The sequence below is a fragment of the Mytilus galloprovincialis genome, chromosome 12 (assembly GCF_965363235.1).
Source record: "Mytilus galloprovincialis chromosome 12, xbMytGall1.hap1.1, whole genome shotgun sequence".
NCBI classification, from domain to species: Eukaryota; Metazoa; Mollusca; class Bivalvia; order Mytilida; family Mytilidae; genus Mytilus; species Mytilus galloprovincialis.
This window is the reverse complement of record NC_134849.1, coordinates 46,767,988-46,794,292: the sequence shown is the minus strand read 5'-3', so window position 1 is coordinate 46,794,292 and position 26,305 is coordinate 46,767,988. Positions and strand designations below refer to the sequence as shown.

Genomic DNA, 26,305 nt, shown 5'->3' with positions numbered 1-26,305 from the left:
GTACATTGTTGGGACTTCCAGTGTAATTGGTTCTGCTTGTAAAGAAGAAGCTAAAAGTTTGTGTTTGTTACATATGTCGTTTTCCGAAAATGGAGTCAGTTTAAATGTTGGTGAATTCATGCTTTCTTTTGCAGAGCCTCGATGTAAAATTTACGTCAAACAATAATGATACTATTAGCAGCTTTATTAGCCGTGACAACAACAAATTCCTTCGCTAGTTCTTTTAGTTTGTATATTTTTTGGAGAAGATGTGAAGGAAGTTTGGAAGGGAATATTGCAGAGATTTGAAAAGGAAAGGTGTTAAAAAGGTTATGATAATAAAGACGAATACCTGGACTCTTTTGAAATGAGATTGCCAGACAAATGATAACAGTTTGATTCATTTGTCTGTTATCGTCTATGATTCGTTGAAACTCTGCATCTATAGGGATAAATTCAGTAAATAAATATACGTCATTAGGGACCGCCCATTTAGGGGGAGAGCTTTCTGTATAAAGCTGAAGTCATGTGCTCTTCTGATTGGTAGATAATGTTTTTAATAAATATTATTGGCTAGATGGATCAAAACAAGAGTTATTTTTTTTTTACAAATAAATGTTGAATGTACTTATTATGTATACAGAGTTAAAATGTAATGGGGGTCAGTAAAGGAATTAAGTGCGAAACTACAGTGTTTGTAAAAAGTAAAATCACAAAAATACTGAACTTAGAGGAAGATCAATTGGGAAAGTCCATAATCACATGGCAAAATCAAATAACAAAACGCATCAAAAACGAATGGACAAAAACTGTCATATTCCTGACTTGGTACAGGCATTTTCAAATGTAGAAAATGGTGGATTAAACCTGGTTCTATAGCGCTAACCCTCTCACTTTAATGACAGTCTCATCAATTTCCGATATTTTTACATTGATGCCAAAGAAGGCCAAGTAAATGCCCAAAAATACCGCATGACCCTATGACAAAGAATTCCGATCAAGCCAATTTCGGGGCCGTCTTAGGACACTTTTCAAAATTAAGTTATAGTTTAACATACATCAAATACTACGATCAATTATTCACTCCTCACCTAATACTGTCTCTCATAACATGCATATTTATATGTATAAGCGATACATAATTCAAATATATTGGTAAATATTGTATAAAAGAACATATATCTAAAATAAATCGCAAAACTTGAGTGGTGCACAGGAGGTGCCTTATTTCCAATTATCTACTCTTACTCCATTCCCCTCGCCCTCTACTCCAAATTCACTGCATCTACTGCAGACAAAAATCTTACCCGTGTTCCCCATGTTCGCTCCTGACTCGTGCTTCCCGTTCCCATATTCCTTTATACCTGTCCATCCGTCTAACATACTTATTTCTACTCTGAAATTGTCCCTCATTGCATGCAAATAAATCGGATATCATATCGAAGAAAGTGTGTTTAACATTTTGTATTTGTATTTTGAGAAAATAATGTGCACTTTTCATGGTTTGGAGTAAATTATTCCATAAATAATGTGTATTGTGAGATTATTTTCGGGTCTAAATTTGCTTCTCGTCTATATCCTCGTAAAGCACGAAATAAGCGGTGAGTAAATAAAAAATGCAAACCTTTATTAACATATTTTATGAGATATATAGATGTTCATGACGAAGTTACAGATTTATTGAAAACAAATGAAGAGTTTGTTACCTCGACTGTTTTATTTTCAAGTTGTAAAATGACTTCTACATGTTGGATTTTTCTTTAAGTCAGTTTTACAGTAATATTTTATCAAATTTCAACAGATATTATCACTTGAAAACATTTAAAGTAAATACGTCGATCGTTATCAGGTGCTAGTGTGATCTTAATCATATATCTGTAAATAGCTCATACTTTTAAAAGAAATTTATACCGAATTGACATCAATTGTGGACTGGTAAAAAACGGTGTTCTTTTAAAACTTTTCAAAAAACCATATATCCATGCTAAAGATGAGCGTCCATTAACTTGTGCTTGATGCATTATAACAAGTCTTCGGCTATATTTTCTAACGATACATTTACGCTCTTTTTAGAAAAGTATTCCAAATTTCTCGACCCTCGTCACTTTTTCATAACTTGCCTAATCGGTTTATTTAGATGATCATGTCAAGAGTACCTGTGAAATATTTATCATTGGACGTTTTGAATATTATAACTAATTAGTCAATCATTACTGTATTTTACTGCACCTGCAACTATTTAATGGTTTGTTGGAAGCCCGTATTGCCGAAGCAGTTTCTTTTGCCTTAGGTGTTTTTATATGTCTGTCTATTGAAAAAGATATTTCCTGTATTGTGCCTTTGATATGTACTCCTGTAGCCTAGAACCTCGATTTTTGGATGAACGAAATTATATGCAACCGTGGGGCCTTCATCAACGAAAATCACATACCGTATGGTCGGCTATAAGAGGACAAGACATGAAAATATAAAACAATTTATTTGACAAAATTTAAAAATATATATCTAAACAATTTCCAAAAAAATATATGACAGACATGAACCGAGGACAAACCACTGAACTACATACTTTAAAATAGCGTATTTAGAATACGTGCTCAGAATTACATTTAATCAAATATAAATTCAATTCTTTATTGCCATAACATTACAAGAGTAATAACAAGATTATTAATATACATAATAAAAGTAAATATTTAAACAGTCCCCTGTCCTCAGTTCTATATAGACTGTTTTAAAAAGAATCCTACCTTCAATCGATATATTGAACACCGACATAAATATCTGATAGTTATCTAATAAACTTATCATAACTAGTACATATACTAGTACTTATTCCTTGTCTAAAGATTATTAGTTTAACGTTTCGTGGCAAACATAAATATAATAGCTAGGTCCTATGAAAGAGGCAGTCATGATGACGATCAACAGGCTGTCTACGGACCCCTCAAAACGTGGTTGCAAGGATTTTCAATGCTCAGAGACATCTCTCTACAGGTCTACACGAGGCATGGAATATAACACACTCATAGGGACGCCCTACTTTGGGATTAAACTGTCATTCAAAAGAAGACTCTTATAACAAAGAAGAATACCTTCTTTAATGAAGTTTTGTTTAACTGAAATATGACTTGTTGAAAGTGGCTTTTGTTCGATTGGAATTTTATTTTGGACAAAACTATATTAAAACAGAACGTAAAAGTCATTTTAAAATTATAAAAACAAGTAATCATTTTTGGCTGCCTTTTAGAGTGGTGTTGGAAGGGAAGGGTTGGGTTGTAGGTAGATATCTTACTCTCCATCACCGTATTTTGTTTAATTTAATCGGACTGCATTAGCTTACAACTGTCATATGTTTTATTGCCTGTATTTCTTTCTGCAATTGTTTAACATACCACCCCTTATTTTACCGATTTTGTATTTGTATTGTGTCGTTCGTGCAGTTTATATTTACTTGTTTGTGTTAATATGTCTTTTGATTGTTTCGGTTGATTTTGCTGTTGTTTCAGGTAATGGTGAAGGTTGATATCTATTGAAACGTTTAAAACTGCTGCATTTGTTTGCACCTGTCCTTAGTCAGGAACCTGATTTTCTGTGGCTGTCGATTTTTGTTGTGGTTTATGATTTTTCTCGTTTCTCGGTTATCGTATTGATTATACCGTCGGTTTTACAGTAGTCAATTTAGGGGACCTACATAGTTTGCTGTTCGGTTTAGGTGAGACTCCGTGTTGATGACCGTTCTTTGACCTGTGCTGGTTTACTTTAACAAGTTGTGAATTTGATGGAGAGTTGTCTTATTGGCACTGATACCACATCTTCTTATATCTATTTAAGTGAGCAAATATTTCATGCATATTCAATACTGTAAGATAAACTGAAACATGCATTGTACAATACCAACACATTGAAATGAATCTTGACGTGCTTACAGGATTATAGTCCATAGGAAGACACTGCACCCTACAAGAGAAAACAACATTATTTAGGCCATAGTCAATCAGGGTTTGTTTTTACTCAAATAGCCTCATATGGATAATGATATACGAATACAATGCTTTCGACTTCCTCAAATCAGGAGAACGATTGCGCAAGAAAATCGAGGCTATCACTGTTTGAGCAGACATCGCTACATATTTATTTTTATTCTTTAAGCATATTTTGTACAATATGTCCCGCACCAGGAAACATGGTTTGATGCACAGACGGTGTGTAAAGTCAGAGGAGGCAGACTAGCGACTAATGAAGATGAATTGAATTGTAATCAAATGAAAAGTTATTTTCATAGTTCTAGAGGATCAACATACTGGACTGGGAAGTATAAAACCATATCACAATGGATATCTAAGATAGGTAAATATGTGAATGCATGTGTCAACTGTATCTATTACTGAGAGCCAACTAGATACTTGAACATAAAATGCGAAAAGCTGTAACAGCCGTTATTATTTAAATTTTTTTTGACTTTTCACTGAAAATCAACAATTTTATCATTTAAAGCAGAACAAGTTGAAAGAAAGCATTCAAAATTACAATTGAAATAGAATTGGGAAAAAGACTGAGAATAAGGAGCTACTGTTATTTAGCTATATCTATGCTCTTCTGCAACAATGGTTCATCGTCAACATTTTTGACTCGAACTCATTTATAATGATAACAAAAAATGTTAGTTTTATGATCATAATTTTAATTAAATAATATTTAAAAACCCAAATACATGCAAAATAAAAGAACAAAGGATTTTATTTGTAATATTGTATATCAATGTCTTATTTAGGTTTTATGTCGATGTGTATATAACTGACGTATCTTTTGTTTAACATTTTCATAGGTTGCTTAGAAATTTTGGGAAAGCCAAATGTTGCACATGCATATTCAGTGTCGAAATGTTTTGAAGAATGTAGAAAGCAGCATATAAAAATTAAGCTTTTAGCACACATAGTAAGTAATAAAAAAGAAATGTATATACAATTAAAAACCAATTGTTCAGAGAACAATTGAAGGTCTTTCCACCAAAACAATGTATTTTAATATGAAAGGTGTAAAAATAGGTTTAAAATGTCATTTCAATCGTCAAATGATAGCTTATTGTACGCTGATTCCAAAAATATATGGTTTCTAAACAATATTTTTTTAGATAACGGAGATAATTTCTTACTTCCGGTTTGAAAAACTCTATTTCCGATAATATTTGACTATTTACTTGACACTGATTCCAAAAATATCTTGTTTTTTATACTTTTATGTAATAAAGTACAATAAATAGCTACTTCCGGTTTACACAAGGTCACTTCCGGTTGTTTTTTTAAGTTTAAATGGTTTGATACCGTTTGTCAAAAAGTCTCATGACTTTATTATGTATACAGATGGGGTAAAAGCAAAGGTCAAAATCTAGAACGTCAAATTAAGCTATGACCTTGTGATCAATTTCAAGGTCATTAACCAAGAACCTCAAATCAAAAGACCATAGGTCTTAATTATGTTTAGTTAATGAGTTATATCACCATACGCGTATTTTTAAATACCAAAGGGGAGAAAACTCCCTTTCACATTCAACGTACCCTTGCAATCAAAATTTACGTGTTACGACATGTCACAACAAACGATTTAGAAAAAATAATTTGTCGATATCTTAAACGTTTTTTGGAAATGAGTGGAAATGAGCCATATTCAAAAATTAGAATATGACCTTGACCTTTGACCTTGACCTAATTTTCATTTTTTTGGACCAAGGACCTCAAATCAAAAGATCCTAGGTCTCTATCAATTATGGTTTACCAGTTAGAAATGCAATTCACTTATATCAAATGAATAAGGGGAAATAACTCTCGTATGGAGCATTCATATCACTTCGGTCAAAATAGGACAAATCATGCAAAGGATATAACGAGCAATTTTGTAAAATAAATTTGTCATAATATTTTACGTTTGCGAAGGAGTTGCGCTCACAAGGAAAACAGTGTTTGGGGAGATTACTCCTACAAAGAAAAGTTTTCGGTTACGCAGGGTAAATTTCAAAAGCGCATCAATTGTTCGATATCATATACAAAATATCTAAGCGACATATTGCGAAACAAATGTTTATCGCAAGAACAAAATTAGGCGAAAAAAAAAAAAAAAAAAATTCAGAGAACAATTGAAGGTCTTTCCATCCTTTTTGATATGAAAAGTTGTGAAACTAAGTTTAAAATGTCATTTCAATTGTCAAATGATAGCTCCTAGTAAGCTGATTCCAAAAATATATTGTTTCCATACATTTTTTTTTTAAATAAGGGAGATAATTTGTTACTTCCGGTTTGGAAAATGTTACTTCCGATTATATTCAAATATTTACTTGAAACCGATTCCAAAAATATCTGGTTCTATATACTTTTATATTAATAAAGTACAAAAAATAGCTACTTCCGGTTTACAAAAGGTCACTTCCGGTTGTTTTTTTTCAAGGTTAAATGGCTTGATACCTTTTTCTAAAAGTTGTATATCTTTATCATGTATACATATAGAATAAAAGCAAAGGTCAAAATATAGAACGTCAAATTAAGCTATGACCTTGAGATCAATTTCAAGGTCATAAACCAAGGACCTCAAATCAAAAGACCATAGGTCTTAATTATATTTAGTTAATGAGTTATATCACCAAACGTGTATTTTTTAATACAAGAGGGGAGAAAACTCCCTTTCACATTCAACGTACGCTTGCAATCAAAATTTACATCTTACGACATGTCGCAACTTACAATTTAGTAAAAATAATTTGTTGATATCTTATACAGTCTTTGGATATAAGTGAAAATAAGCCAAATTCAAATATTAAAATATGACCTTGACCTTTGACCTTGACCTAATTTTCATTTTTTGGGACCAAGGACCTCAAATCAAAAGATCTTAGGTCTCTATCACTTATGGTTTATAAGATAGAAATTCATATCACTTATATCAGATGCATAAGGGGAAATAACTCTCATATGGAGCGGTCATATCGCTTCGGTCAAAATAGGACAAATCATGCGAAGGATATAACGAGCAATTTTGTGAAATAAATTTGTCATAATCTTTTACGGTTGCGAAGGAGATGCGCTAACAAGGAAAACAGTGTTTGGGGAGATAACTCCTACAAAGAAAAGTATTTGTTTACGCAGGGTAAATTTCAAAAGCGCATAAACTGTTCGATATCATATACAAAATATCTAAGCGACATATTGCGAAACAAATGTTTATCGCAAGAACAAAATTAGGCGGAAGAAAAAAAAAAAAAAAATAATCAGAAGAAAAACAATAGGTCTTTCCACAGAAAAGTGGAAAGACCTAATAACAACTTCTACGTCATTATGTCGTTTGTGTTGAGCTGTCTCATTTGACGATCATGCCACTTCCTCTTTTTTCATATTTTAAAATTTCTGCTTTACAAGATGATTAGTTTTTGAGTTTTCATTACTGCCTGTAAAGAGATATATTTTGGGAAAACGAGTCTTTGTCTGAGCTTAACGGATACATGCACGACCATGTTTGGTCTGTTTGTTGCATTTTCAAACAGTTCTCACGTTGGGTTGTAATGATCTGGGTGACTTTTTAATCCATTAGTACAGATAGTAAATATTGAGATTTGCTCACATATATGTAGTGGATAAATAATTGGTCATGGAATTTTGTAATGGGATTCACCATCTGTAATTATATGAAGGGCTATGAACATTAATTATTTTAACGCATAAGGACATTTGCGACTTGCCACTTCAATTTACATGGCTTGGCACCATAATAAATAATGGACTGAATGGTATCACCAACCCAGTAGTCAGCACTTCGGAGAAGACATGAATATCAATTATAGGGTCATTTTTATATATTTCCTGTTACAAAACATTGTATTTTGTGGAAAAAAACTAAGGATTTTGTTATCCCAGGAATAGATTACCTTAGCCGTATCGGCATATTTTCTTTTAGGAATTTTGGGTCCTCAATGCTTTCCAACTTTGTACTTGTTTGGCTTTAAAGTATTTTGATCTGAGCGTCACCGATGAGTCTTATGCAGACGAAAAGCGCGTCGGCGATTTTACATGTATATGACAACTTTGTACACCACAGTCTACTTTTTATTGCGTGTTTTCATAGAATTAAATGTTTCTTTATTTGTTTTTAAGTTACAACGCCTACATCATGTACATATACACATAATATCAACTAAACTGCACTTCATTTGAAAATTGTATATAGATATAGGAAGACGTGGTATGAGTGTCAATGAGACAACTATCTATCCAAATCAAAATTTATAAAATTAAATCGTCCATTTTTTTTTCAAGAATAATAACTTTTGAAATAAGGGATGGTGAAATACCACACAAGTAAAACATTATTCCACCTAGGCCACACTTAATTGAGTAAGTGTTGTTTTTGATGTTAATACAGTTTCACTTAGTATTTCAATGAAAGGATATGTACAAAAAAAATGAAGTTTGACAAGGATGTACACATGTGTGTCCTTTATCAAATATCAGAACTTTTATATGTATACATATATTGAATCTATGTGTTACCTTAATGAATCTTAAAAGCTTTAAAGGAAGAATAATTAGTTAACAACAAATTAAGTATTACCACTACCAACAGGGAGCAACACTCCATGGTCCTCTGGGATCTTCCTACTTTGCTGGCAATTAACTCCTCTGAATGTGTGTCCTTTCCCATTGTGATGTGATATACTTTTGTCTGTGTAAATGCAATTCCAAAGTTTGGTACGGTGAATTCGGCACACAGACAAAGAATAATTGGTGTTGAAAAGTCCAACACGACGACGCAAGTCTGCCGCACACATAATGTCACGATGAACTTTAAATCCTCTTTCAGTACTACCCACACACAAATTTAGTGTTCTTAAATAGTTTAAAATGTCTCTGTTGCAATCTACTAGTTTACCTGGTTGGTTGTCGAGTGGGAATCTATTATAAATTCCTCATAATTCAGAGTTGTAAAAAGCAAAACTACAACGAATGGACATTTCACTTCCAAAGTTGTGAAAGGACCTGCCTTTGTGTAAAACTATTAAAAATATCTTTACATTGTGTTCAATATTTTATCAAACAGAGTAAATAACAGTTAAAATGGTATGAAACTTGTGCAAAATCCAACAAACTAAGCAGACGAAAACAGTAAGCGAGTCAATGTAAACATTACAGTTTAGGGGTGAATGAGTGAAATATATTTTTTTTTTAATTATTTTCACATTTACATTGAATATAAACCACTCAGTATGTATATAATTAGACAGAAAATAGTACAAAATATGCGACTTGAGTTATCATTGATATGTTCATAATTATATATTAACTGTTAACAAAACTTTGAATTTAAAAAAAAACTAAGGCTTTTCTACCTCAGGAATAGATTATCTTAGCTGTATTTGGCAAAACTTTTCGGAATTTTTGGTCCTCAATGCTCTTCAACTTTGTATTTTTTTTTGGCATTTTATAAAATAAATTTGATTCGAGCGTCACTGATGAGTCTTTTGTAGACGAAACGCGCGTCTGGCGTACATATTAAAATTTTATTCCTGGTATCTATGATGAGTTTATTTATTGCCTTAAATCAATTAAATTAATTGTTTTTCTGTCACATGGCAACTGTTGGTATGTAAGAGAAAGTTATATTTCTTAAAATGTGTTATCTCCCTTAGACCATTTTAAATAAAAAAAGAAATCAAATTTACTCAAATCAGTACTAGGCGACATATTATATTTTTTGTATTTTTTTCAAAGAAAACTATTCTCTTTAGTTTGCATATTACAGTTTTCCTCAAAACATCCGATCATGGGATAAAATAGTGAAATTCATTCACTGGCGTAAATGGGAAAGTTCATATTTTACCAGTATTCAATAAAGTACCAAGAAAAATATACTGCGTTTAATGGTTTCATAATTTAAATTTAGTACTAACTTCACAAGACCTTTCAACACAAAAAGTCGTGTTGATTTCTGTGGTACAGTGTATATCACTGTTTCATCTTTTTTCATGACTCTTCGCAAGACTGCTACTTAAATTATAATCTTGGTACCTTTGATAATTATTTACATTGTCATTATATTAATTTGAAGGTTAACATTGCTACACAATAACTCTATTTTGTACTTTTCAACCTTCATTTCTATTTTGTATCAAACTATATCTGAATATTTTTTTCTAGCGTACCAACAATCGAAGTTTTTCTTTTTACTAATGGCCTATATTTGAATATTTTATTTGGTGTTATATATATGATCAATTCACTGTCCGCTAATACGGTTTCGTTTTGGAGACCTTGTATAATCTTTACAATAACGATTTTACAATAAATGGTCTTTGTAAATAATTTCAATTCAGCATTCAGTCACTGTTACGGGGAGTTGTTGCGTTTTTGTCGACATCAGAAACTAATTAGTTGATTTATTTCAAATTTATAGTTTGTTTTCTGCAGATAGATCGGAGAAATTTTATATGATAAAATAAGTGTATCGCTTTTCATATCTCAATGCATCTTACCACGAATAATGTCGTTGCTATCCTGAGTAAGATCTTTGTTTGTGTGCAGACACAACATTGCACAAGTAAATGTGGAATTTACTCATAAAATTAAGAATGGAAATGGGGAATGTGTCAAAAAGACAACAACCCGACCAAAGAGCAGACAACAGCAGAAGGCCACCAACAGGTTTTCAATGCAGCGAGAAATTACCGCACCCGGAGGCGTCCTTCTGTTGGCCCCTCAACAAATATATATACTAGTTCAGTGATAATGAACGCCATACTAAACTCCTACTTGTACACAAGAAACTAAAACTAAAAATAATACAAGACTAAAAAAGGCCAGAGGCTCCTGACTTGGGACAGGCACAAAAATGCGGCGGGGTTAAACATGTTTATGAGATCTCAACCCTTCCCTATACCTCTAGCTAATGCAGAAAAGTAAACGCATAACAATACGCACACCATGTATGTCCTTAAAAGACGTACGCATCTATATGGGGTTTGTTTCTTAATTTGTTGTTGAGTTCAGTCCGTCGCCTTGACATGTACTCTATGAAATCATTATTTCAAGTTTTAACTATTAAGATAATTGTTTTTATCATAGAATAAATCAATGTAAGCATGGTTATTAAAACGAAACCACAATAGTTAAAGACTATTACCTTAATTTAAATAAATACAGCTATTGCTTCTATGACTAAAAATGATTTAGATAGTTAGATAATTCAAAATAATGTACAAAAATTCAAATAGATTTAATTAATTGAAATTAAAGAGGCACGACGCGACTATATAAATATAGGTTTATAACATCATTAATTTTAAGACATCAATGAAAAAAAATCCTTAAGTTTACCTAATAGTACAAAACTATCTAAAATGTTTCTATATAAGTTTGTTATATTCATAGCAAAACAAGTGTGTCTGCATATCAGAAGATACACAAAGTTATCAAAAGATAGTTGGGATTGAGAATTGCAGGCAATCTCTACATTCAGATAGCTATTATTGGGCATATACAGGTATGTTTTTATGAAATGAAGGTAACATTATTCCTTGGAATAGTTTCCTTTCCAGAAAGGCCTTCGAATGGGTTTCTTTATAGCTATATGTAAGGATAAAGTTAATATGCAATTCCATGTCCTTTGAATACTCCAGGGTGCTTCATTCACTAGTTTTAGCATTTGTGCTGATGCTGTTGTTGTTAATTTTGTTGTTTGCGTGTGGTATTTTTTGTAAATAAAAATAACAAATGTGTAGCAGAGGAAGTTCAGAAAAAATGAAGTTTGTGCTGTGGTTATTTTTCAAGTGATATTCTAATCTAATGATGTAACATTATATGCCACAAATCTAAACGTACAGCAGGTATTCGAATAACATCGAATTATTATACCTCTTGAAATATGCCATAAAAGAGGGACGAAAGATACCAAAGGGACAGTCAAACTCATAAATCTAAAACAAACTGACAACGCCATGGCTAAAAATAAAAAAGACAAACAGAAAAACAATAGTACACACGACAAAACATAGAAAACTAAAGAATAAACAACACGAACCCCACCAAAAACTAGGGGTGATCTCAGGTGCTCCGGAAGGGTAAGCAGATCCTGCTCCACATGTGGCACCCGTCGTGTTGCTTAAGTGATTACAAATCCGGTAAATAGTCTAATTCGGTAGGTCATATTCATGAAAGGGGATTGTAGTTACGACGTAAGGAACATATCCGATATCATTTGTGAAACGGTTATTCCATAACGGTCAACCAACTCGTGATGGCGTCCGTAAAATTTACGAAGGGATGATTTCAACTTCACCATTTGGAACTCTTGGTTTAATAGCTTCCTTGTGAGCAGCAAACCTCTATCAAGAAAATCATGATAGGAAATGCAAGCACGGGAATATCGTATCAATTGGGAGATATATACCCCGTATGCAGGTGCTGCTGGAATGTTGCTACTTAGTTGTTACATAAGTCTTTTTAATAATAAGTCAATGTCTACGAAATTTGACGTAAATTACAAAGAACATAATAAAAGTACAGCAAGAGTCTCCGCATATCACAATCTCAACAGGAGGTATTTCACAAACAAATAGGCAAACCTGCTCAAAATACAATAGGAGAAAAAAACCAGAGCAATTCAGTTAAATATTGAGACATTGTTGAGCTTTTCGGAATATATTCTATGAGTGGTTGTAGTACAAGTTTAAAATAAATATGTTGTAAATGCGCTGAAAAACGAAAGTTTCTACCGGATGGAATGCAGAAGAGTCGCCTCCTATTTATTTAACGCCGTTAAGACTCTGTTAGGAAGTTGTCATATTTGCAATCATACCACATTTTTTTATTATCTTATTGAAGTTGAAGATGGATTTAACTTAAGCGATATGAAATGTTTAATTAGTTATCAAAGGTACCAGGATTATAATTTAATACGCGAGATGCGCTTTTCGTCTACATAAGACACATCAGTGACACTCAAATCAAAAACAGTTATGAAGCCAAACAAGCACGAAGTTGGAGAGCATTGAGGACCCAAAATTTAAAAAAATAGTTGTGCCTAATACGGCTAAGGGAATCTATGCCTGGGATAAGAAAATCCTTAGTTTTTCGAAAAATTCAGTTTTGTAAACCTACCAGCAGTGGCATCGACCTAGTGATGTAAATAGTTAAAAAAAGGTACCAGGATTAAAATTCAATACACCAAACGCGCATTTCGTCTACATACGACTCATAAGTGACGCTCAGATCAAAATAGTTATAAAGCGAAACAAATACATAGTTGAAGTGCGTGGAATAACTAAGATTTTAAAAAGATGTGCCAAATACGGCTAAAGTAATATATACCTGGGATAAGAAATTCCTTAGTTTGAACTAAAAAATACGACATTGTTATTTTCAAATTCCTAGTTGAACGTAGTTCATCTTTTTTTAAACCGATATGTACAGTTTCCTGCTCTATTATGTATTTATACATGTATTTATTAAACAAATAATGATATTTAGGTTATAATTAATACTCTCTATAATAATTCTTAATTTTATTAGTTACTAAGAACACAACATTGAATGGTTCTGGAAACTGTGCCTTTGTTGATTGTCGATACCAACCAGAGGTTTACACAGATAATTGTGCAACTGAATATACATCATTCTGTGGTAAGTATTTTTATATGTCTGTTTATGGCAGTCCTTCATTAAGTACACTTTTTTGTTTGAATTGATTAGTCAGTTGTGTTGTATGCCTATTTTACATAGTTTTGACTCCAGGATTCCATTTATTTTTACATTGACCTATCATTTCTCTTTGAGTTGCTCACCAAGTTTTTTTGTAATAAGGAGGAATTATAAAAAAAAACCTTTCATACAAGTTGAATATTTAATTAGTTATAAAACCACTTTCTTTGGAATATGCCTATACCATGTCAGGAATATGACAGTTGTGTTTCACTTGATTCGTCGGTTGATAACGTTTAATTTGGTCAGTTTTTATGGACTTTTGAATGAATCTTAATTCGGTATTTTCTTTAAAAAAGGTCTTCATCAAATGTAAGCTGAAACAGTAACAGTAGGAATACTGGGAATAGATAATAGAAGAAATAAAATAGAAAAAAGTAAAGAAAAACATTTCATAAGATGCAAGATTTATTTTGTTTTTCTTAAGATAAAATAATTTTACATGTATGTTTTTTCAATGTAGAAGTTTGCAGAAGTGTTGATATCGTGTTTACCGTAATTATTTAATTTTCTTTACAAGGAAAAAACAACATATATGGAATCAAAAACATGGCTATTAAAATGGATTTATTATTACTCATCAGGGAAGTTTCCAAAAATATATAAAGATTTATTCTATCAAAGAGACCTATTATTGAAATGTTATTGTACACCCAACCTGTGTTTTTAAGTACGGTACTTAATTTAAAAAGTTATCTCTCACATTTAATATATATTATTTTGTTTTTTTCATTGATTCATACACGAATGTTACCTTTGAGCTTTAATACTTGAATTGTTTTTTTCTAATTGAAATACTGTTAACATGTAAAAACGTAGATAAATATGTTAGTATATTCAGCTGCTTCTTTATTAAAAAAAGCCCACAAAAGCATGTTATCTTTATGCTAGCAATACATTTTTAAGACAATTCCTTCCGTTCAAATTGGAACATTAGTCAAGAAAAATGCAAATATACGACCCCTGGAGATTTATTGGATATCTGCATCATGTTACCAATTGAACATCAAAATGTTTGGTTACCCATGCATAGAGAAGAATTCTGGACTACAATAACATGTGGTAAGTTTTGAATATTAACATACATATTCTATAACTATCGACATTATGTTTGATGAATTTAAAAATTAAATAATTTTTTAGCTATATTCTATGCAAGCACAAACATGGAAAAAGTATGGCAATGTCAATATGTCTTAAGTTATCGATTCGTACATATTTTCAAATATCAATATATTAATATTAGGAATCTTCTTCGCTCTTACTTTATCATAATTATGAAGGAAAAGTAAAAACACAATTGGTAAGGGGAACATCGAACCTTTTGCCTGCGTCGTACATTGCATAAAATGAGATATGAGATCAATTTGCATATATGATCAAATATTGGATAAATATGAAAGTGATCATATTGAATTTGCATTAAATAATTTTCTCTTCATATTAATCAAACATAAATCAATCAATAACTAATTTGATAAAAAAAAATCTTCCACCAAGAAATCAAATTGTGGTTATGAGAGAAATTTTAAATCAAGACACTTTTTTGGAGTAGAAATAAGCCCCACTTAGTATAAAAAAATCTTTGAAATGGTTAGAATATGCGGTCTGTTACAAAGGTACAATGTACTCAATTCACTGATATTTCATTGGTGTAACGTACAACTCTCTGTATTTATGAATATAAAGCATGAACTATTACGGATGTGAGACTGTACTATTTCATAGAAAATGTTTACAAAAGATATTTTTAAAGACATATTTCTCTACGTGCATTAAAGATGGAATTGGTATTGAAGATGTTGTTACGGAATGTGAAGCATTCCGCTGTTATAATAGTTATGCAGTTCCTTCCTTTCGAGCGAATACTTCGTGCAGTATGAAGACGGATGGTTTCTTTTGTGCTTTTAGTAAGCATATATATATATATATATATGTATCTATATATTCTAATTTTAAGATTTTTAAGAGAATCATTAAAAACCATTTGGATTTTTTTTCATTTCATCTGGCAGAGTGCCGATATTAAGGGTCTCCTTTAAAATAATGATAAATTGCATTCGCCCATTCTTACTTCATTTACTGAGGATTTTCTTTTGATTTTGAAAACTTGATCTTAATTATTCTGTAGTTGTCTGAATTTTTTTTTAAGAAATATGCATCCAATTTCACCTTACGTATGAAGTTTTCAAATGCTTTAGTGAACGTCAATTTGTTACCTTGTTGAATATTGCGAAATAAAAGTCTCATCGATGTTTTTGTTAATAAGTTCTGCAATTTGCAATTTACTAATTATGTTGAATGTATTAGCACAAACTCAAAAAGGATTCCACAATACTTTTGGGTAGAACCTAAATTCATTGGTTCTCTCGTCTGAAATATTCAAGTATAAATGTTTTTATATAACAACCTTTTATCTAAAGTATAATCAACGTTTATTGGTGAACACATGATATGGTTACCAACTTTGTTTGTGCTAAACTTAATGAGAATTTATAAATGTATAGAGAAATTTTAACTTGCTACCTGTCCCTTCTTCAAACAATTTCTCTTCCATTTAACCCCTTTGACAATTTGACTGCTTTAACTAAGATATTGACATTATATTGACACCTGTAGAGAAGCAATCAGTATACTGGGACGTTTACTATCATGGCAGTTTTCAGTAAATATTGAAATTAGTAAGAAAGAAATAAAAGAAAGGGATTTGTTGTTAGTTGCTAGGAGCAAATACCACCGGCCACTAACTTCACATGTACATGTTGTATGTATATTTTTAACAGCATCATCTTATAATAGGACAACATATAGAAATAAAACAATGGAAAATTCAGCTCCACGATACAAAGGAACATTTAGTTATAAATCAACACATTCTCATGATTCTAATAAAAGAACAATAGGCATGGGAGATTTTACAGGTTAGTGGTATACACGTAACAGCAGACTATATTTTTTACAATCATTATATGTTTGAAAATAATTCATGCCAACAATATATTAAATGGAGATTTTCACATGTTATTTGAATTATACCTCGAGCATTAACGGCCATATGAACAAGATAACTAATTTATGACTTATATGAATTACATTGATTTAAATAGGAATTTGAAAAAAAAACTTAAAGATAAGGCTAAAGTTTTCCTATTAATGTATGCATTGTACGGTTTATTTATCGAATTATCCCTAATAAAATGTGCTGAATCCTTATAGTTCTCAATCCCTAAATATTTTTATTTTTGCAACTATTTACTGTCGAATCCACAGTTCACATGTCGTACCAACGAAATGATATTTATATTTCTGTAGCAAACGTATTGCAAACAGGATAGTACATCCTAAGTTTTACGGCAATGTTGTTTACCGATCCCGGACTTTGAGATAGGACCCTGGTAAACTGATCAATCGTTTTAATAAACTTACTCTAAATAATTACCAATTAGTCACTCTAAATAAATATCAAAAAATAAGAAAATGTGACATGATTGCCAATCATACAACTTTTCTCCAAAAATCTTATGAGTTGGATGTAAGCAATTGTTTTTAATATTTCTATTGGTAAAAATATTGATATTGTTATCAGTAAATGAAATCAAACTAAATATGTTTATTATAAAAATACGCAAATTGATGATACTACAATCTGTCAATACGTATATTTTGGCTTTCCACATAGTGATGTTTTTCTCTGACTGTTAATGACGTCTTTATGGATGTTTGATATGTACTCACTGATATCTAAGTCTGAGATACATTATATTATTATTACTTGTTAGTGTCTGCAAACTAGCTGTCAGTATCTACGATTACTCTCATATCTGTACTCTGTCTTCTTCGTTGTGAATGATGTATAATTACGCTGCCACGTGCAGTTTTTGTTATATGTATTTTTTCTGCTTTTTATCGATATGAAGAGTTGCCTTTTCATCTGATGTTTATAGTTTCTTCTAATTGTATACTGTTACACCACTGGCCCTGGTAAGAGGAAGGTTGGCCAACATATTTAACCCCGCTTCATTATATATGTACCTGTCTAAAGTAAGGAGCCTGTAATTGAGTGGATGTCGTTAGTTTCTCATATTTATTGTTTGTTATTGCTTTGCGTACTAGAAGATTGTTCTTGTGCTTTGCCTTCACACCACCGTCACAGGTTAGGGAAGGATAAGCATCTTCAATCATGTTTGATCCTTCCACAACATGTGCCTGTCCAAGGTCAGAAGCATGTACTCTATTGGAAGTCGTTGGTTCGTGTCTGTCATATTTGTTTTTCGAAAGTTGTTTTCATTAAAGATAAGCCGTTAGTTTTATCAGTTGAATTGATTAATATTTTTCATGAAGGGGCCTTTCATAGAAGACTCTACGGTATGTTTTTTTTCTTTAAGGCTGTACGGTTGCCTATAATGGCTTACATGTATTACATTTTAACTTTGGTGGATAGCTGTTTATTTACAATCAAACCAATTCTCCTTACTTTTATATACAGTATGACGTTATGTTTCGAAATAACTAAAATGTGTTCAGAGCATTCATGGAATTTCACAGACTTTTTTTTAACTTTAATTTGGTACATTAATCCAAGCTCTAAAGTATCTAATTCTTTTTGTTTTGAGTAAGATGAGGAATAAAGGTTCTCTTTTTTTTCCTTTCAATTTCAAATTTTACACAGCGAAATTGCCATAGTGTTTGCAACTAGGTTATGATTCATATTGATTTACGTGGGAGGTAAATTTTAACAGTCATTCATATCTTCAGCTCTGAGTCTGCGCTAAGTATAGATGTATCGAAAAGTGTAACATGCTGTTGTTTACAAAGCGAAAGAAAACGCTGAGGATGAAATTCGAATATCACGCCCCAGGTCATGTGTAAATTTCCAACAAATCTATGGCTTCCATGAATTATTTCGATTGTAATAGGACAAATACGGTCATTAGAAAACTGAAGCAATGGTGAGTTACCGTGTGTGTGGCTGTTTTATTTCACCCACTGTCAGATAAATGTAAACAAAAATGCAATACATCTGTAGCTTGCATGCATCATTTCTTAAATAACCACTTGAAAAAATGTGATTGGTTCTTTTAATTCTTAAACCCAACATATGCCATTTTTAATTTACATTTTCTTCTCGTAAAGTACCGTCAAATTCACTGTTAACATTTTGTAACCGAGGAGCCGCTATGTTGACTTGCTGATATCAGTAAATGTGCGAATAATGCAATAGAATTAAAAAAAAGCAACACCTACCTCAAAACTTTTTTTAATGCAGCATTATACGAGTTTAAAAGTAGAAAAACCTCCAGCTTGACGTTTTTATTCGTATGACGTCATGTTTTGAAATGAATGAATTTCGCGGAATTTTAATCTATTTAGATTTGTTCCCAATCTCTAATGCAAACATTCATTTTGTTATGCCTCAGAATAAGAATAAAGGTTATGTAGGGTTTATTTAAATCGTAATTTTTTACACAGCGAAATCGACAAACCGTTTGCACATAGGTTACGATTAATGTGGATTTGCGTGGAAGGTATATCTTAACTGCCATTATTACGTACATCTCCGAGTCTCGCTAAATATAGATGTGTCGAGAATTTTATCACTTTGTTGTTTACAAAGCGGAAGAAGTATGTCATATTATAATTATTCTTAGTATATATTAATGTAAAAAAAATCATTTAAAAGAGATGTAGAGCAAATCTTCACATTTTTGCATTATCTTGAACGTTTGGCGATTTTGAAATTGCACGATAACAGCTAATGACGTTGCCAGTTTTCCTAAGATATCAATTTGCCCCTCCCAGCTCTTTTCTTAGATTTTTTAACAGACCAAACATACACTACATATAGGTGATGCATTGAGTGACCTTGCTCAACTCCAGAAATTGAGTATGATCTTTAATATGCCGCTTGGGATCAGTGTTGGGATTTACACAAGGTCACACACGAAAAACACCTTTGAATCATACGACAACTCTCTATGATACATTTTTGTCATGTTGCCAATCAGAAATTGCTGATGCCTTACAACAAAAATGCATAGTTCAATACTAAACCTTATCGCAAATAGATGTAAATAGTTAATTCTAAAAGAAGCTTAAGAATTTGAATGTTATTATACATGATTGATTACAAACAAAAAACATTTCATAAGCTTGATGTTGATGTCAAATTGAAAACCGAAATCACCAACAATAGACAAAATTTATGAAACGGTGTAATACAACAAAAACTGAAACGGTGTAATACAACACACTATTATTTTTTTTTATTCACGGTATAGCCGACTGATGTATTATAAGCTTACACGTGGTGGCTGTGTCTCATATCAATATCACAACTCTGCTTTTTCAAGTGAGAAACTTGTCATATGCTTCCATTTCGTTTCAACAGGTAACAGTTCATTTTCAACAATCATCAATTCTTCATCTAGGCTTCAAAGTACAATCAGTATTATTGTAAAGCAGAAAGACAATGACAACTTTACAGAATATTCTGAAAACCATGTCTCTTTCAATAACGGTAAGATAAAAAAAAGTTAACATTTCTGATATTATTCGTTATCAGCATTAAACATGTTATTTAATTTTATATAAAAGTATGATATTGATACTGTTTTTATATAATCTGGCATCCGGTTAAAAACAGTATGTGTTTATTTAGTCTTTCTTGGGAAAAAAACTACACGTTTGATTTCTTTAATATTAAAAGTTAACAGATGGTGCTCATTGTTAGGACAAAGAAAACGTTATACCTGCAATTTTGATACACCCATATGAAAGGAAGGAAAATATGCTTTAATTTGTACTTTTTTCGGAAAACTTAATTTGCGTCAACCTATACAATATTTTCCAAAATTGACCTGTCTCTATTTTAGAGTCTTAGATTTGAAGAATTTAAAAATAAAATTAGTATTACTGAAACTTTTAAGGTAAATGAGCAACACGACGGGTGACACATGTGGTGCTTACCCGTCCAGAGCACCAGAGTTCACACACAGTGGTGGGGTTCGTGTTACTTTATATTTAGTTTTTCTATGTAGTGTCTTGTGTACTATTATTTGTCTTGTTTATTTTTAGCCATGGTGTTGTCAGTTTATTTTCGACCTATAAGCTTGAATATCCCTCTAGTATCTTTCATCCCTCTTTCAAAGATCTCAGTTTCACAGTACTTGACGAATAAGACAATTGAATGCAACACGTTCTAAATTTCATTCGATTTTGTTATATTGTCCATGGTTTTATCTGTGTGTCTTCCCACTTATGATATTCGAGTGTGATCTTAGAATCTTCTGCCTCCTTTTTGACTCTTGCAAATTGCATTGACTAATGGGATCAACGCTTATATTTCTCACAAAGAAGTCACAAGGAAAATAGAGTTATGCTATATAAAGGTTTAAAGAAATTTTAAGGGATCTGTTCAAACATCAGTATGTTCAAATTGCATGATCTCTAAAACGAGCAGAACAAAATTGAGTCCTGGAACTCATTTTCCCTCGGAATCTCGAACTCACCGACAATTAAAATGTACATTTCATAAGTATGGAGGTGTGAGATAATGAGGACGATGATGATGGAGTATATTTAAAGTTCAGCGGCAAATACTAAATGCATGTTCCTATGCATCATACATTTCCTACTATAAATATATTCAAAATCATGAATTTTGTATAATTCAACAAAAATCAATTTCGAATACTTTAACACAAATTACGCAATCAGAAATTTCCAACAATAAAATTGAGAATGGAAATGGGGAATGTGTCAAAGAGACAACAACCCGACCAAATAAAAAACAACAGCAGAAGGTCACCAACAGGTCTTCAATGTAGCGAGAAATTCCCGCACCCGGAGGCGTCCTTCAGCTGGCCCCTAAACAAATATATACTAGTTCAGTGATAATGAACGCCATACTAATTTCCAAATTGTACACAAGAAACTAAAATTAAAATAATACAAGACTAACAAAGGTCAGAGGCTCCTGACTTGGGACAGGCGCAAAAATGCGGCGGGGTTAAACATGTTTGTGAGATCTCAACCCTCCCCCTATACCTCTAACCAATGTAGAAAAGTAAACGCATAACAATACGAACATTAAAATTCAGTTAAAGAGAAGTCCGAGTCTGATGTCAGAAGATGTAACCAAAGAAAATAAACAAAATGACAATAATACATAAATAACAACAGACTACTAGCAGTTAACTGACATGCCAGCTCCAGACTTCAATTAAACTGACTGAAAGATTATGATTTCATCATATGTACATCAGGCACAATCCTTCCCGTTAGGGGTTTAGTATCATACCATCATAACTTATATGAGAAGAACATAACCCGTGTCATGCCAACAACTGTTTTTAGAATAAATGTGTTTAGTTCCGACGCAAAGACCTTATCAGTGACTCAATATTAACGCCAAAATATGCAATCTTTAATGACTTGACAACAGTATCGTAATTATATCCCTTCTTAATGAGTCTATTCAAAGGTTTTTTAAGTTTCTGAGGTGAATACTGACACCTTTGTGCTTTATAAAGAATATTTCCATAAAAAATTGGATGTGAAATACCTGAACGTATAAGAAGTCTGCATGTTGAGCTATATTTACGAATGATGTCTTTATACCGATGATAAAATTTAGTAAATGTTTTGACTAGTTTGTGATATCGAAAACCCTGGTGTAATAATTTTTCAGTAATACATAAATTTCTCTCGTTAAAATCTAAAACATTGTTACATACACGAGCGAATCGTACAAGTTGAGATAGATAAACACCGTAAGATGGTGACAAGGGAACGTCACCATCTAAAAACGGATAATTAACGATAGGAAATGAAAAATCATCCCTTTTATCATAAATTTTAGTATTCAGCTTTCCGTTAGTGATATAGATATCAAGATCGAGGAAAGGGCAGTGGTCATTGTTAGTATTAGCTTTATTTAAAGTAAGTTCAGCAGGATAAATTTCATTAATATACATACTGAAATATATAGATATATTTTTAAAACATTTGAACAAATTAACACAATGACATCACACAGTTTTAAGAACTGTTAGCGATATCTGTCGTAGAATACACAATTTCGAATACTTTAACACAAATTACGCAATCAGAAATTTCCAACAATATATAAATATATTTTTAAAACATTTGAACAAATTAACACAATGACATCACACAGTTTTAAGAACTGTTAGCGATATCTGTCGTAGAATACACATTATTGTCCTGAATCAAACTGAAAAGTCGAAATTAAAATGAAAACACCCTAACAACATAAGAAAAAAAATCAAAAGGCAAACAACAGTTTACTATAAACAAAATAGGGAAACAAACGTCTGAGCAACATGAACCCCATCAATAATTGGGAGGAGTGATCTCAGGTGATATTGAATAGTAGACAGATCCTGTTTCACCTTGGCAACCGTGATGTAAAGTTGGAAAACGCTACCCTAAGACGTTTTTGCAATGTCATTTTGTTTTATTTTTTTAGGTTTAATTGTCGGAGGAGTGCTAGGTGCCTTAGCAATTATTGGTGTCATTGTTTTAGTTATTATTTTAAAATTGAGGTACGTTGTTCACTTATCGTTGAAGTCATTGTAACAAGTTTCAATACTGAAATGGATCAATAAGTTCCACGATTGCAAACTTGCGTTATTTTTGACAAGAATATTTCTTTCTGAAATACTAGGTCAAATATTGCAAATTAAGACAACAGTAGTATACCGCTGTTCGAAAGTCATAAATAGATTGAAAGAAAACAAATCCGGGTTACAAACTAAAACTGAGGGAAACACATCAACTATGAAAGAAAAACAACGAACCAACAGAAACACTTAAGTGCAACAAAAGCAAACGACAATGCAACACACACAGAAACGAACTATAAGATAACAATTACCATTTTTCTGAGTTGGTACAGGACATTTTATGAAAAAAATAGTGGGTTGAATGCAATCCAAACCTTGCACTTTTATGGCAAAGTTATATATAACACTAAAATGACAACTTTAAATGACAGGAATACAGTACAAATAAATGCAAGAACATTCAGAAAAGAGAAATACACAAATAAACAATATAATAGTACATTTCGACATGCTAATCACAGAGAAAAAAAAAAAACGATCACGTAAAAAAAACCAGGACAGCACACAAAAACAGAATCACGACTCAATTGTGTGTATAGTTTAAATGATTGTATCCGATGACTCCGATGACTCCGTAACCAAATGGTCAACATTGCTCTATGTTTGTTTATTTTTAGATTATTATCTTGATACCTGTAATAGACAGACAATCATTTAAATAAAAAATTAGCAGAATTACAACATTTTAAAACATTACTCAACATGATTGATTGGAATTATTGGTCTCAATAACGATTTTTATCTTTTTATCTTTTTTTACCGATTATCTTGAAAACTATGAAATAGTTAAGTACTTTAAATCACACAAAAAACAAAAAACCCAGCAATTCAGAATCAACAAAAACGACATGTTTATCATGAATTATATGCTAGTCTACAATGTTAGGAAGCGGCCATTGTTGTAAAGGCTTACAGACTCTCTTTAGAGCCTCTTGTTGGAATGTATTTTCGACAATGATCATTTTCGTTTTCCAAATCTTGTTTTATGTTTTCTTTCATGATATGGGATGTTGTTTTAGATTTAATTGTAAGGATTTTTTTATAGTTTGAATCGTACATTGAAAGAAAATAACACCTTAAAAAGTTCGTTCTACTCCAAAAATGTTTTAAGTAATACAAGGACATGGAAGTCTCTTTTGTGTTTTGAAAACCTATGTTATAAATCACACTCGATATAAATGGCATATGTTTTAACTGTTAATACCTGAAAATACTTTTAATACGATTCCATACCTCCCTTTTTTCGAAATTCCAAAAATTTAAACCATTACTTATCACGCAAAACGACGGGTACAACCAGTGCAATAGGAATGGGTTGAAGTCCAACGTATACCTTCTTACCTTTGGCGGTGTTTTGTTGATTATTCTTTAGTTTTCTTTGAACTTAGGTGTTTTTCTTTTCGTCTTGTTTGTTATGTTGATATTTGTCCTTAGACTTAATAATAGTTTTTGACATAAATGTTCACATAAAGTATCATTAATTTTATTGTCAGGAACACAAAAGCTGCAGCAAAAAGTATATATATTACACCTGATGAAATAAGTAGTGGGACATCTCATATGTATACAGATATACAGAGAAAGAATCCCTCAAATAACGAAACAGTGAATAGAATATACGAGAATGAAGTGTTCCATGCTGGTAGACCTATCCCTGTAGGAACAACAGATACTAAGATTGGAAATGAAAAAGAAAAGAAGAATCCCAATTATTTTAATACAGCTATTATGACAAACAATATGACATCAACATAGCAAGTGGAATTAATTCTGCATAACTTCAGAAGAAAACACTGATAGCGGTTACAACATATTGAATATTACACAATCATTTCTTATACTAGAAGATAATAGGGAAAATAATGTATACGACAGCATAAAGTAAACCGATGTGAATCTGACCCAACTTACGATACAGCAAAAATTATAATTCAAAGCTGAAAAAACAATGACTCGTACATTTAAATCATGTAAAACGTAGGTTTAAAAGTAACACAAAAAAGTATGAAACTCCAAGAAAAGTTCAAAACGAAAAGATCATTATTAAATGGCAAATTCAACAAATCTGACGAAAGGAATACAACTGTCATACTAGTATTCCTGACTTGGTACAGACATTTTATGATTTAGAAAATGGTACATGTAAATCTGTTTTTTAGCCAGTTGAATCTCTTACTTGTATGACAATCGCATAGAATTCCATTCTAATGAAAACAATGTGTGAACATAACACACATATATAGGTCAAACTATTTGTTTTGTTCATGAATATGCATATTCGTGGCTTTACAATCTGCCAATACCTGTATCTTGGCATTGCACAAGGTCATATATGTTTCTACCTGTTGATGACATTTTTAAACTAAATACATTGGATGTTGGATGTGTACTGATTAATATTTAAGTCTTACGGGCATGATTTTTTTATTAGTTGTTAATGACTTTTGAATAACTGGCAGTAACTGCAAGTACTCTCAGATATTTACATTTAGTCTTTCTGTTGTGGAAATGTATAAGTACCCTGTCACGTCTACTCTGTGTTTGTAGATGTAGTTTTGTTTTATATCGATCTCATGAGTTAAGCCTGCATCTGCCTGTCCAAAGTCAGGCTCCTGTAATTCAGTGATATCGTTTGTATATTTGTTTCTAGTTCATTATTTTGTACATAAATCAGGACGTTAGTTTTCTCGTTTGAATTGTTTACATTTGTCATGTCAGAGTCATTTATAGCGGACTATGAAGTATGGGTTAACTCCTTTTTGAAGGTCGTACAGCCTATTGTTGTTAATTTCTCATGTCATTTTGGTCTCTTTGTAGATAGTTGTCTCATTGGCTACCACACCATATCTTCTTATTTTTATATATATAACCTTTGATACTAGTAGGTAAAAATTTCATAAATTTGGGGTACAGCAGTCAACATTGTATTATAGTGGGTGCATT

At 31.8% G+C, this 26,305-nt stretch overlaps 1 protein-coding gene across 2 annotated transcripts; it reads left to right on the top strand.

Annotated features, from left to right (window-relative positions):
* The first annotated feature begins 1,425 nt into the window (after positions 1-1,425).
* Positions 1,426-26,305, top strand: LOC143055378 (uncharacterized). Of its 2 annotated transcripts, XM_076228513.1 has the most exons (11): positions 1,426-1,580; positions 4,132-4,329; positions 4,808-4,917; positions 11,388-11,499; positions 13,527-13,637; positions 14,622-14,777; positions 15,497-15,625; positions 16,499-16,636; positions 20,104-20,232; positions 23,206-23,281; positions 24,856-26,304. In XM_076228513.1, exons 1-11 carry the CDS (start codon positions 1,508-1,510, stop codon positions 25,115-25,117), a joined length of 1,494 nt encoding a protein of 497 aa, XP_076084628.1. In that variant the 5' UTR covers positions 1,426-1,507; the 3' UTR covers positions 25,118-26,304. The 2 variants fall into 2 exon arrangements, with proteins under 2 accessions (XP_076084628.1, XP_076084629.1); XM_076228514.1 differs by lacking the exon at positions 15,497-15,625 and having other exon boundaries at positions 24,856-26,305.